Source organism: Amblyraja radiata, chromosome 46 (assembly GCF_010909765.2).
Source record: "Amblyraja radiata isolate CabotCenter1 chromosome 46, sAmbRad1.1.pri, whole genome shotgun sequence".
In the NCBI taxonomy this organism is placed as follows: domain Eukaryota; kingdom Metazoa; phylum Chordata; class Chondrichthyes; order Rajiformes; family Rajidae; genus Amblyraja; species Amblyraja radiata.
The window spans coordinates 4,943,577-4,958,412 of NC_046001.1; the positions used below are offsets into that span (position 1 = coordinate 4,943,577).

A 14,836-nucleotide genomic window follows, 5' to 3' on the forward strand; every position below is an offset into this window, starting at 1 on the left:
CAACCCTACATATAGTTCCCAGATCGCAACATATTGATACCCAGCCTAGTTGGTGGAGCGACTGTATTATAGCATCATGACCCAACTTCAATCCCGCCCGCAGATGCTGTCTGTATGGGGGTTACTCCTGTTTCAACCCCCCCCCCCCCCCCCAAATATCCCCACAACGACATAAGAGCTTGTAGGCTAATTGTTCCTCTGTAAATTGCAGGGAGTGAATGAGTAAGTGGGAGAGCACAGAACTAGTGTGAAAGGGAGCTCAATGGACAACATGGACTCGGCAGGCCAAAGGGTCCGTTTCCATGCTGTGCCGTTCATTCATCTCCACATCAGAACCCCACCTCTCTTTGCAATGAGACTCCACACCCGTGGTCATTTCAGAACACCAAGTTTTATTGAAGGATGTATTACAGCAGAATAGTAAGGCACAGAATTAGAATACAAATAAAAGGAAACAAACAGACATTAGTGTTAACTAGGATCTAATACTCTTCACCTTCCTCTTCACCTTCAGCACTATCTGCACCCACTTCTTCATAATCCTTCTCCAGAGCAGCCATATCCTCACGGGCCTCTGAGAACTCTCCTTCCTCCATACCCTCACCAACATACCAGTGAACAAAGGCACGCTTGGCATACATCAGGTCAAACTTGTGGTCCAGGCGAGCCCAAGCCTCAGCAACAGCTGTGGTGTTGCTCAGCATACACACAGCTCGCTGCACCTTGGCCAGGTCACCTCCAGGAACCGCAGTGGGAGGCTGGTAGTTGATGCCAACCTTGAAACCAGTTGGACACCAATCCACAAACTGAATGCTACGCTTGGTTTTAATGGTAGCAATTGCCGCATTGACATCTTTTGGCACCACATCACCGCGATAAAGGAGGCAGCAGGCCATGTACTTGCCATGGCGTGGGTCACATTTGACCATCTGGTTGGCTGGCTCAAAGCAAGCATTGGTTATCTCTGCTACGGTGAGCTGCTCATGGTAGGCTTTCTCAGCGGAGATAACTGGGGCATATGTGGCCAAGGGGAAGTGGATACGGGGATATGGCACCAAGTTGGTCTGGAACTCAGTCAGATCAACGTTCAGGGCACCATCAAAGCGCAGGGAGGCTGTGATGGAGGACACTATCTGGCTAATGAGACGGTTCAGGTTGGTGTAGGTTGGTCGGTCAATGTCAAGGTTTCTGCGGCAGATGTCATAGATGGCTTCATTGTCAACCATGAAAGCACAATCTGAGTGCTCCAAGGTGGTGTGGGTGGTCAGGATGGAATTGTAGGGCTCTACCACCGCTGTGGACACCTGGGGAGCTGGGTAGATGGAGAATTCAAGCTTGGATTTCTTGCCATAGTCAACGGACAGACGTTCCATCAGCAGGGAGGTAAAACCGGAGCCAGTGCCACCACCAAAGCTGTGGAAGACCAGGAAACCCTGGAGACCTGTGCATTGGTCAGCCTGTGGAACACAAACACAGTTAGTTAGTTGCATCCAAATGCTTCGAGCTGCAGACCAGATTCTAGATGTCCACCCAAGTACTTACCAACTTGCGGATTCTGTCCAGAACTAGGTCAATAATCTCTTTGCCGATTGTGTAATGGCCACGGGCGTAGTTATTGGCAGCATCTTCTTTCCCAGTGATGAGTTGCTCAGGGTGGAAGAGCTGGCGGTAGGTACCATTACGAACCTCATCTGAGAAAGAGCGAGGGGCTTCAGTTACATGGCCACACGTCATTAAATCAATGGGAGGGTGGAATGAGTGTGTGGGCACCTACCGATCACAGTTGGCTCCAGGTCCACAAACACAGCTCGGGGAACATGCTTGCCAGCTCCTGTCTCACTGAAGAATGTGTTGAAGGAATCGTCTCCGCCCCCCATGGTCTTGTCACTGGGCATCTGACCATTAGGCTGGATGCCATGTTCCAAGCAGTACAGCTCCCAGCACGCATTGCCGATCTGGACACCAGCCTGGCCAACATGGATACTGATACACTCACGCTGTGAACAAAGGAACAATTTATTGTCATATAAACCATATATAAAAACGACAACTGCTTGTTGCATCAACTCTCGCATCTCATTTTGAAAAACGCATAATATGCGATCCTTAATTAATTAAACTAATACCTACTTGCTGCTTTCTTAATGGGGCACAAAAGCAAAATACAATCCAATTGTTGTGGGACTGTCGGCAAGAAGTGTGATTCACAAAAGAAACTCGCTGCGGCTGAACCTTTGACCAAATGTAGCTAAAAACAAAAACAAAAGAAAAATTCTGCATGCAAATCGAGGTCACTTCTCATAATCTCACCAGTTGCCAAATCAGTTGCCAAATCACAAGCAATAGCCTTACTAATTACATAATTACATCATTCGACCGGATAAGGACATACCCTCCGGGCGGGAACAAAAGGAGATGCCGCTTTAAACAAAAATGGGGCTGAACGAAGTACTGCATATGCTGGCAGACAGAAGAAAGACTGTAAGGAGAATGTTGGTGCAACTGGGCGGTCTAGGGAGTGTTCCTGGAGAGCATGGGGATATTTCGGATCGACGGGAGGGGCCGTGCTGCAGGCGTGCTCAGCGGGTCACGCAACGTCGATGCAGGGAACGGACAATGCGATATTTTGAGGTCGGGATCTTTCTTCGGTGGAAACAAAGAGGGTGGATTGCAATTAGTAACGATTTCACAGCCTCTCGCCGCCCTTCAAATGCTCTACACGTCAAGGCGCATGAAACTGACGGGGTGAAATTACACGATTCGCGACGGGTTTGGGTTTGCAACGGCGGCAGTTGGACCGCGGGGCCCCAACCATCACCATCTCCAATACCCCAACTTCCTGGGCAGAGGCAGGCAGGCAGGGAGGGAGGCGATCCACCTTTCCGCAAACCCCGCTTATTTTTTTTTAATCAATAAATTTCGTTCCGTTTCCCCCACCCCGTTTCCAAATTCCCATTCGCCTGTGACCCGCCCCGTTCATTTTCCGCCCCAATTGCGCCCAAGTCGTGGGGACCGCTAGCTACGGAAATGGCGGGAAGAGATACGCGGCAAATGGAGAGAAAAGAGGGCAGGATGGGGGCAAAAAGAGAAGCTTCACCCACTCGAAGGTCTGCAAAAGTGGAGATCGCTTTAGGGAGGGAAGGGTCGGACTATACATGTAATATACATACATGTATGAGACCGTTCAGAATTACGTTGCCTCTTCCCCAGCCGGGCAGGGGGAAAAATGAGACTTACCATATTTCTTGATCTTTCAAACCTTTCTTGTCTTTTAGCTGAGAGGGTAAACGACTAAATGGCTTCTGCGCCACGGATAATACTCTTCTTTTAAGTGTGAAACTTGGCCGATTCTGCTCTTACAAGCTGACGGCAAGGAGTCGCTGTAAGAGATCTGTGCCTCTTCGGCGCGGGTGCGGCCGCTTTAATACAGGCGGTGACGTACATAGGGGGCGGGGCCATCGATAGTGGGGCGGGATTAACGGCGGCTGATTGGCAGGTGCAGGAAGGAACTGCAGATGCTGTTTTGCACCAAAGATAGAGTCATTGAGTCACACAGCGTGGAAACAGGCCCCTCAGCCACACCAACCAACATAGAGTAACACAGCGTGGAAACAGGCCCCTCAGCCCACACCAACCAACATAGAGTAAAACAGCGTGGAAACAATCCCACCTACCCACGTTTGGCCCATATCCCTCCAAACCTGTCCTATCCTGGATTAAACCGAAGATAGACACAGAATGCTGGAGTAATTCAGCGGGTCAGACAGCATCTCTGGAGAGGAATGGGTGACGTTTCAGGTCAAGACCCTACTTGCGACTGGGAGTCAGGGGAGAGGGAGACTGAGATATGGAAGGATAAGGTGTAAAAACGGGATATCAAAGCAGACAAAGTTCAAGGAACATGTAGAACAGATCATTGTTAGCTGGGGAAGGTGACAACAAAGCATACAAAGATAAAATTTAATCAGGAAGACAGTCAGACTGGTTGAAGAACTAGGATGGAGAGGGATGGAGAGAGAGGAAAATCAAGGGTTACTTGAAGTTAGAGAAATCAATGGTCTAAATAAGGGTCTCGACTCGAAACATCACCTATTCCTTCTCTCCAGAGACACTGCCTGTCCCGCTGAGTTACTCCAGCATTTTGTGTTGATCAATGTTCAAACCACTGCCCAAGAAAAATATGAGGTTCTGTTCCTCCAAATTGCATTGGGATTCACCCTGACAGTGGAGGTGGCCCAGGACAGTAAGGTCAGTGTGGGAATGGGAGGGGGAGTTGAAGTGTTGGGACTGGGGGATCGCATAGGTGGGTGTTTGGCGGTTAACCTAACAGGTAGAGCGCGGCACAATTGGCCGTTTCCTCACATTTTAAACCAAAATGCCTCAAAAAAGAAATGTGGTTACCACGTGGGGAGCGGATCTGTGAGGGCAGTACTCTCTCCCTGCTCAATGCATGCTGCTCAACGACAGCATTCATTAAGCACCATGATCCCAAAAACAGATCTTTTGTTTTACTTCAGACAAAAGGGCGAGATTATTTCCAATACATCTTGCAGCATCTTCAAAGCTGAGTGTTTTTTCAAGGTTAACACTTGAATTTATATCTTGCATCTGCAGACTTCCAAAAGAATTATTGGCGATAATGTGCAAACCGAATGTCCTTGCTTTCTACAGGTATCTTGGTTCGTAAACACACTTGGAGACTTTAGGGTTTGGGCCATTGTGAGTCCCAACCTCTCCAAAGTTTTGTGATATTTTCCTGAGAAGATGGAACAGTACAGCACAGGAACAGGCCCTTCGGCCCATAATGTCTGTGCTGAGCATGGTGCCGAGTTAAATTAATCTCCTCTACCAGCACATGATCAATATCCCTTCATTTCCTGCATATACATGTATCTATCTAAAAGCCTCTTAAATGCCACTATCGTATCTGCCTCCATCACCCCTGGCAGCGAGTTGCAGGCATTCACCACTCTCTGGGGAAAAAACCCTTGCCCAGCAAATCTTCTTTAAACCTTCCCCCTTGTTCGACCTATTTGAGTTTGACTTGATTGTATTTATGTACAGGTACATCGGATCAGGTTGGAGAGGATGCAAAACTAAGTGTTTCACTGTACCTCAGTACACGTGACAATAATAAACCTAAAGAGATGCCCTCTAGTCTTTGACATTACAAACCCTGAAGGAATGTGCAAACTCCACACACGCGCACACAACATCCGAGGTCAAGATCGAACCCGGATCACTGGCGCTGTGAGCCAGTGGCTCTCCCAGCTGCTCCACTGTGGTGGTCTAAACAGAAGGGAAGACCGACCGAACTTCATTGGCTGTGTAGAAAGGTACTTCAGATGCTGGTATATGCTGAAGATAGACACAAAGTGCTGGAGCAACTCAGCGGGTCAGGCAGCCTCTCTGGAGATAATGATGGGTGACGTTTCGGGACGGGTCTGAAGCAGGGTCTCGGCCCAAAACATCACCCATCCTTTTTCTCCAGAGACGCTGCCTGTCCCGCTGAGTTACTCCAGCACTTTGTGTCTATTGTCGGAACTTCATTGTTCCTTGGCTGGGAGGAGATCACCCACAGTCTCTCCAGTGACCAGCCCCTCCCCAGTAGCTAGAGAGTGGATGCTACGGTGGAATAGCCCTTTACAACCCACTTCCCTGTGCTTGTGAAGGGCAGACAGTGGACATTGAAGCAAGCTGTCACAGTATCAGGGCCAGTCTGGACTGCAGCAAAGCTTGAAAGGCGAGCTTGTGTGCAGTATAGACAGTGTTCCTTGGGAAAGGAGAACTGCATTTAAATTGATTCCTTCAGCAAATCATAATGCGATCTGCAGTGAGATTGCACCTCCATTCTTAAATTTATTAACTGAATTATGGTTTTATTTTACATCTTAAAATGTTTTATGAGATTTTGAGAGGGATTTCAAAATGGCCTTGTGTTCCAGACACAATCATTTGATGAAAATGAATGAGTCAAATCTCTCTGTGACTCGCGGGAACAGGCTATTCGGCCCATCGGGTCGATGCCCACCATCAACCACCCTTTTTGCACTAACTCCACACCAATCCTATTTTATGATCTCCACATTCCTATCAACACCCCCCACCTCTCCATGTTCTACCCCTCACCTACACACTAGAGGCAATTTACAGAGGCCAATTAACCCATCAGGACGGCACAGTGGCAGAGTTGCAGCCTTACAGCGCCAGAGGCCTGGGTTCGATCCTGACTACGGATGCTCTCTGTCCGGAGATTGTACATTCTCCCTGTGATCGTGTGGGTTTTCTCCAGTTTCCTCCCACACTCCAAAGACATAGACGTTTGTAGGTTAATCGACTTCTGTAGATTGTAAATTGTCCCTAGTGTGTAGGCTAGTGCTAGTGTACGGGGTGATCGCTGGTCGGAGCGGACTCAGTGGGCCAAAGGGCCTGTTTCTGTGCTGTCTAAAGTCTACCAGCCCTTGCATCTTTGGGATGTGGGAGGAAACAGGAGCAGCCTGGGGGAAACCCACGCGGTCACAGGGAGAGCATGCAAACTCCACAAAGCCAAATTGCTGTCAGGATTGAAACCGGGTCTCTGGCGATGTGCGGCAGTGGCTCTACCAGCTGCGCCACTGTGCTGACCGCTGTAATGCACTCAAATCCACTCCTTAACCATTACTGGCTGCAAGTTGCTACCTGAGTTGGTAAAAGCTTCATTTCATCATATGCTAATAACATAGGCAAAGAACACTGCATTCTTGTCAAAACAATAAAGGTGAGTAACTTCAATACCCTAATTGTCTTTGTGCTTTCCATTCAGTGTAGAAAGAAGGGATACATCAGTACGATTCAACCCAACAGTTCAAATGTAGAACAGCTTCATTATGAAGCTATTCAAGGTTGGCTTTCGTGCCAGGTAGACAAAAGTGCTGGAGAAACTCAGCGGGTGTAGCAGCATCTATGGAGCGAAGGAAATAGGCAACGTTTCGTCCCGAAACGTTGCCTATTTCCTTCGCTCCATAGATGCTGCTGCACCCGCTGAGTTTCTCCAGCACTTTTGTCTACCTTCGATTTTCCTAGCATCTGCAGTTCCTTCTTAAACAAATGGCTTTAGTGCCAGTCGAGTGTGACAGCATCTCAAACTAATCTGAAATCTAACCTGGTGTTAGTGATGAGAAGCTTTAGAGGCACAGCTTAATTTCTGCTGCCATTGGTATCGTATTGCATTCTCAAGGACCTGAGCAAAACTAGCTTTCTCGGCCTCATTACCAACAGCTGCCACCTGCAAAATGCACAGTGGCGCAGCGGGTAGAGCCGTTGCCTCACGGCCCCAGAGACCCGGGTCCGTTCCTGGCCTGCGGTGTGACCTGTGTGTGTGTGTGTGTGTGTGGAGTTTGCACATTCACCCTGTGACTGCGTGGGTGTCCTCTGGGTGCTCCGGTTTCCTCCCACATCCCAAAGACGTGCGGGATTGTAGGTTGATCTGTAAATTGCCCCCTAGTGTGTAGGCAGTGGACAGGAACGTGGAATTACATAGAAGTAGTGTGACTGGGTGCTTGAATGGGTGCGGTCCCAATTGGCCTATCTCTAAACTAAACTAAACTAAACTAAACTAAAAATTGGAATTAGAGTAAAAACAAAGAACTGCAGATGCTGGTAAGTACACAAAAGAACACAAAGTGCTGGAGTAACTCAACAGGGTCAGGCAGCATCCGTGGAGTGAATGGATTGGTGACATTGCCTCCCACATCCCAAAGACATGTGGGTTAATCGGCTCTCTGTAAATGACCCACTAGTCACTGTAGGAAGTGGGTGAGAAAGTGGGATAAGGTAGAACTAGTGTGAACGGGTGATCGATGGTCAACATGGATTCGGTGGGCCGAAGGGCCTGATTCCATGCTGTATCTCTAAACTAAACGTAATTATTCAACCCTACCGTTTTTCCAATAAAGAAATGATACAAGTAGGAACTGCATCCAATAAAGCACTCGGTGGAAACATGTTTTGGTAAATGATGGCTCCTTTAATGTAAATGAAGAGGCAGTTCTGAGCTGCGGCCTGCTGTGACTCAGCTGGATATGTGTCATGGTTCTGGAGAGGAAAGTTCGCTGTCGGATCTGCTGCATCATCACCTGAGTTTCCAAAGTCCCAAACGAATGGTTTTATCTGTGCATTATCATGTACGTTGCAAACGCTTCATAAATTGAGAACAGTTTTTCATTGTTTTAACCGTGATTTTTACTAATACATTACCATTTCAGCTTTAATTTGACAAGCTTATCAACCCTTATGATATCTATTTTAGATTAATTTAGAGAGATGGCCTGGAACCGCATACACCACACGGACCATCAAACACCCCCTTCACACTAGTTCTATGTTATCCCACTTTTGCATCCACTCCCTATACGCTAGAGGCAGTTTACAGAGGGCCGATCAACCTACAAATCCGCAAGTCTTTGGGATTTTTTGTTTAGTTTAGAGGCACAGCATGGAAACAGGTCCTTCGGCCCACTGATTCCACACCGACCATCGATCACCCGTTCACACGTGATCGGACTTTCACATCCACTCCCTACACACCGGGGGTTATTTATAGAGGGCCAATTAACCTGCAAACCTGCACGTTTGTTTGGGAAGAGGGAGGAAACCAGAGCACCCGGAAGAAACCCACGCGGTCACAGGGAGAGCGTGCAAACTGCAGACATACAGACAGCACCCGGGGTCAGGATTGAACCCAGGTCTCTGGCGCTGTGAGGCAGCAGCTCCACCCGCTGCACCACTGTGTGCTGCCCAGAGATGAAGTTCCAGAAATGAAGAGTTGCAAGTCTGAAAAAGGGTGTCGATGGGCCTGTTTCCATGCTGTAAGACTCTAAAAGCTGAAAGGGCGACAGGGTGGCGCAGCGGTAGAGTTGCTGCTTTACAGCGCCAGAGACCCGGGTTTGATCCTGACTACGGGTGCTGTCTGTACGGAGTTTGTACGTTCTCCCTGTGACCGCGTGGGTTTTCTCTGTGTGCTCCGGTTTCCTCCCACACTCCAAAGACGTAAGGGTTTGTAGGTTTTTAAGAAGCAACTGCAGATGCTGGAAAATCGAAGGTACACAAAAATGCTGGAGAAACTTAGCGGGTGCAGCAGCATCTATGGAGCGAAGGAAATAGGCAACGTTTCGGGCCGAAACGTTGCCTATTTCCTTCGCTCCATAGATGCTGCTGCACCCGCTGAGTTTCTCCAGCATTTTCGTGTACCTAGGGTTTGTAGGTTAATTGGCTTCGATAAAGATTGTAAATTGTCCCTAGTGTGTAGGATGGTGCTAGTGTACGGGGTGATCGCTAGTCAGTGCAGACTCGGTGGGCTGAAGGGCCTGTTTCCACGCTGTATCTCTCAACTAAACTAAACTAAAAAGATGCAGAAAAATACGGGGGGTATTAAAATGAATAAATCAACATTTATAATATATAATGATATCTCAGTGAAGCATTCACTGTGTTTTAATCGAGTTAATTGCCTGTTTTAGATTTTTGCTGCCTAAGTACAGGGTGCTTTCAGCAATTATCTTGCTGACATCTAAAGAAAGGAAATTTTACATTAACCACTTCCCTGACTGAGAAGCTCTTAGTAATTTGTCTATTTAATGTACCCTGAAATATTCATAGCATTAATAGAAACGGAATGACACAGCACAAGAATCGAACACATTCGAGGCCGGGTTATGCAGGCGATAAGATTCATGGAAGTCGGGAGGGAGGGAGGGGGGAGGGGGTGGGAAGTGGAAAAAAAGGGTTATCAAAATTCAGGCGTTTCAATGGCGCATTGTGGCGGGTTACTTATGGAGTGTTGGTGAGCTCTCTTGCAGTCGAACAAAGGAGTCGGGCCTGCAGCTTTATCTGCGAGTGGGCAGACCGAGACTGACTCTGCAATGCGTGGAATGTGAGATATCGTCACTTACTGATTCCTGCCGTGTTCAGCAAAGCGACACCATGTAACAATGGAACCCGAGCGATTCACGGACACTGCGTTAACCCATTTGAAAACGACCGCAGCGGAGATGACATGAAACAATGATTTTTTTGCTTTTCACTTCAATAAATTCACGATTCGTTCGATAAACGCCAACACAAGGGATGTTTTACACCAGAGAATGTAGAAACAAGGAACTGCAGATGCTGGCTTATGAAAATAAAATGCACAAACTGCTGGAGTAACTCAGCAGGTCAGGCAGCATCTGTGGAGTAATTGGATAGGTGACATTTCAGGCCGGGACCCTTCTTCAGACTCATTCGAGGTAATTTGAAGGGTGCAGGAAGGAACTGCAGATGCTGCTTTAAACCGAAGATAGATTTAAAAAAAAGCTGGAGTAACTCAGCGGGACAGGCAATATCTCTGGAGAAAAGGAATAGGTGACGTCTCAGGTTGAGACCCTTCTTCAGACTGAGATTCAGGGGAGAGGGAAACAAGGGATAAAGATGTTGATGCAGAGAGCTATAGAACAAATGAATGAAAGCTCTGCAAAAATGTAACGATGATAGAGATTGTGGAAGTCGGCAGGAGAAGCTGGCAATCTCCTAGATGGTGGTGGGAAATGGACAGACGCCGTTTTGGGTCGGGAACTCCTTCGGTGAATGAATAATTGTTAGTCTTTGCTCACCAGATTTTAGATGACAACGTCACCTCGCTGGGACATGAAGAATTCTGAGAGGAACCGACAGTCTTTTCTCACTGAGAAAATGAGAAACATCCTTTGTGTTTGCTTTGGTTTGGTCTATTTATTGTCACGTGCACAGAGATGCAGTGAAAAGCTTGTTCTGCTTGTTATCCAGTTAAATCTGAAGAAGGGTCTCGACCCGAAACGTCGCCTATTCCTTCGCTCCATAGATGCTGCCTCACCCGCTGAGTTTCTCCAGCATTTTTGTCTACAGTCAAATCATCCGGTACACAAGTACAATAGATGTCTGACGAAGGGTCTCGACCCGAAACATCACCCATTGCTTCTCTGCAGAGATGCTGCCTGTCCCGCTGAGTTACTCCACCATTTTGTGTCAATCTTCAGTGTAAACCAGTTCCTTCCTACACAGAACGCTAGGGTGCTAACCGAGGGCTTGGGGAAGGGGGGGGTTCTGTGGGATTTTTGACTCTAATAAACTGTAAACTGCTCAATTGTAATCATCTATTGTCTTTCCGCTGACTGGATAGCACACAACAAAGCTTTGCACTGTACCTCAGTACACGTGACAATAAACTAGACTGAATAAACCAAACTGTGACATTCAGTTATTGAGTGTATCGAAGGCTGAGGTGGATGGATTGAGGCAGAGAATCTGTCTCAACAGTGGAGCAGACTTGATAGGCTCCAGCTTTTATTGCTTATGTTCTTTTGTCATTCAAAGTTGCATTAAGCAGTGAGACTAAGAAGACTGGAGAGGTGATGCCACCTCCGCTTAGTTACTTGGTGGCAACTATGTAACAATTCGGGTGTTAACTTTGTGTGCTACGTTGAAGAACGGGGAGGGGACGGGAAATTCTCGCCTGCTTTCAATATCCACTGATCTGTGCTGGAAAGCGAGCGAGAGGCAGGCTGGGATCACAGCCAAGTGGGCAGCTGACACAATGTCGTGCGCAAATGGTCAAGGTGGTAATCGCATTAAAGTGTGAGTCAGTACCTTCGGGAAACTTAGTAAGTCAGTAACTGAGAGAAACTTGAGGAATTTTGTTTTACTTAAAAAAAGTGAGCATGGCGAAGCTTTTTCAAATTCCTGCCTGTGCAACTCCCAGCTGGTCGCAAGGAGCAGCTGTGGTTCCAAAGCAAACGGCCTTATCTCACCTCTCCAGAAGAAACTTTAGAGAACTGCCAAACATGTGTGGGGGTCACAGGCAGTGGAGAATAACTAGGCATGATGTTCGGCACGGACATTGTGGGCCAAAGTTCCTGTGCTGTACTGTACCGTTCTATATAAACAAGGAACTGCAGATGCTGGTTAATGGCACTGAATGCTGGAGTAACTCAGCGGGTCAGGCAGCATCTGTGGGGAACATGGATAGGTGACGTTTCAGGATAGCACCATTCTTCAGTTTGAAGGTTAATTGTCCCTCTGTAAAGGAGGACTGTACCAGTGATCCCCGTACTAACACCATCCCTACCCAGGATCGAACTTGGGTCTCTGGCGCTGTGAGGCAGCAACTCTACCGCTGCGCCACCGTGCCGTCCAAACCGAAACCTAACCATGTTCTCCAGAGATGCTGCCAGACCCGCTGAGTTACTCCAGCACTCTGTGAAACGTCACCTATCCATGTTCTCCACAGATGCTGCCTGACCCGCTGAGTTACTCCAGCACTCTGTGAAACGTCACCTATCCATGTTCTCCACAGATGCTGCCTGACCCGCTGAGTTATTCCAGCACTCTGTGAAACGTCACCTATCCATGTTCTCCACAGATGCTGCCTGACCCGCTGAGTTACTCCAGCACTCTGTGAAACGTCACCTATCCATGTTCTCCACAGATGCTGCCTGACCGGCTGAGTTACTCCAGCACTCTGTGAAATGTCACCTATCCATGTTCTCCACAGATGCTGCCTGACCCGCTGAGTTATTCCAGCACTCTGTGAAACGTCACCTATCCATGTTCTCCACAGATGCTGCCTGACCCGCTGTGTTACTCCAGCACTCTGTGAAACGTCACCTATCCATGTTCTCCACAGATGCTGCCTGACCCGCTGAGTTATTCCAGCACTCTGTGTCCCATTCTCCACACTCTTTCTACATCTCTTTAAGCCTTCCCAGCTTTATATTCTGGTTTTTAAAAAAGCTTCATTCGGCTCTGCATTCAAGGCTTTGTGTTCCCCTATCTCACAGCATTTCTAACTGGATTCGCTTTTCCGTTTGGTGGAGGGTCTGTTGCAGTGGGGTGATTTGTAACCACTTGATACAGCCCTCATCCATCACTCTGCCGGCTAGAAGCAGAGGCTGGGCTTTGTGTGATCAGAATATTTTGCTTCACACAAATGTGGCAACTGAGGAAAACAAGAGTCAGTGAGGCCGTAGCAAATAGGTTACATTGTTCAATGCAGACAGTGGGGCCACTGAAACATAACAGGGAACAGCCTGATCCACTGCTTGCAAACTGCAGAGTCATGGTGCGCTCCACTATCCCATTCGGCTCAGTTGCGACCGAACGTCAGATACAATAGACAACAGACAACAGGTGCAAGAGTAGGCCATTTGGCCCCTCGAGCCAGCACCACCATTTAATGTGATCATGGCTGATCATTCACAATCAGTACCCCCTTCTTGCCTTCTCACCATATCCCCTGACTCCACTATCTTTAAGAGCTCTATCTAACTCTCTCTTGAAAGCATCCAGAGAATTGGCCTCCACTGCCTTCTGAGGCAGAGAATTCCACAGATTCACAACTCCCTGGGTGAAAAGGTTTTCCCTCATCTCCATTCTAGATGGCCTACCCCTTATTCTTAAACTGTGGCCCCTGGTTCTGGACTCTCCCAACATCGGGAACATGTTTCCTGCCTCTAGCGTGTCCAATCTCTTAATAATCTTATATGTTTCAATAAGATACCCTCTCATCCTTCTAAACTCCAGAGTATACAAGCCCAGCCGCTCCATTCTATCAACATATGACAGTCCCGCCATCCCGGGAATTAACCTCGTGAACCTAAGTTGCACTTCCTCAATAGCAAGAATGTCCTTCCTCAAATTTGGAGACCAAAACTACACACAATACACCAGGTGTGGTCTCATTGGGGCCCTGTACAACTGCAGAAGGACCTCTTTGCTCTTATACTTGATTCCTCTTGTTATGAAGGCCAACATGCCACTAGCTTTCTTCATGGGAGAGGGTAGGGCTGAAGATGTCCTGGTTGGGTTGCTCCTGGGCCTGGCCAAGCTGGCCATCCGCGAGTCACGGCGCCAGACGGTGGAGGGCTCTACCCGAGCCAGCTGCCTGCCCCTTTTCCGGGGTTACGTCCGTGCCCGGGTGGGATTAGAAAGGGAATACGCCCTGTCTGCGGGCACCCTGAGGGAGTTCCGGGACCGCTGGGCTCCGCAAGGTGTTGAATGTATCCTCAATAAGGATTGTATCATAGTTGTATAGTAGTTTATTACATGTTTGTATTGTATTATGGTGGTGGGTTCTGGCTTGTTTTATTGTAGTGTAATATTATTTTTTAATAATTGAATAAATTTATATAAAAAAAAATAAAATAAAAAAAAACTAGCTTTCTTCACTGCCTGCTGTACCTGCATGCTTACTTTCAGTGACTGATGAACAAGGACCCCAGATCTCTTTGTACTTCCTCTTTTCCCAACTTGACATCATTCAGATAATAATCTGCCTTCCTGTTTTTGGATAGATAGATAGATAGATAGATAGATAGATAGATAGATAGATAGATAGATAGATAGATAGATAGATAGATAGATAGATAGATAGATAGATAGATAGATAGATAGATAGATAGATAGATAGATAGATAGATAGATAGATAGATAGATAGATAGATAGATAGATCCTTTATTGACATTCAGACCTTTCGGTCTGAACGAAATTACGTTGCCTGCAGTCATACACAGAACCAATAATAACAAAACATACAATAAACACAAATTAAACATCCACCACAGTGAGTTCACCAAGCACATCCTCACTGTGATGGAGGCAAAGTCTTAGTCTCCGTCTCTTCCCTCCTTGTTCTCCCTCTGCGCTGAGGCGATCGATCCAGGCCGGAGATGCCGCCCTCCAGTCCAGCGGACCTCCGTGGTGATGTCGCCGCCGCCGAAAGCCGGAACGCCGTCTCCGCTCCGAGACGGCCCGCCACAGTCTTTCAACTAACTGGTTAGCACACAA

The 14,836-nt window shown here is 47.6% G+C and overlaps 1 protein-coding gene across 1 annotated transcript; it reads right to left on the minus strand.

Moving 5' to 3' along the window:
• Window positions 1-371: 371 nt before the first annotated feature.
• LOC116968850 (tubulin alpha-1C chain) lies at window positions 372-3,410 on the minus strand. Its single transcript, XM_033015820.1, has 4 exons — window positions 3,238-3,410; window positions 1,775-1,997; window positions 1,543-1,691; window positions 372-1,457 (listed from the first exon to the last, which is right to left on the minus strand). Exons 1-4 carry the CDS (start codon window positions 3,238-3,240, stop codon window positions 483-485), a joined length of 1,350 nt encoding a protein of 449 aa, XP_032871711.1. The 5' UTR covers window positions 3,241-3,410; the 3' UTR covers window positions 372-482.
• Between the last annotated feature and the right edge of the window lie 11,426 nt (window positions 3,411-14,836).

Coding starts and splice junctions, on each gene's coding strand:
- LOC116968850 (XM_033015820.1), bottom strand. Junction 1,692..1,774: donor CCTGGAGCCAACTGTGATCG/GTAGGTGCCCAC, acceptor GCTCTTTCTCAG/ATGAGGTTCGTAATGGTACC. Junction 1,458..1,542: donor TGGACAGAATCCGCAAGTTG/GTAAGTACTTGG, acceptor TGTGTTCCACAG/GCTGACCAATGCACAGGTCT.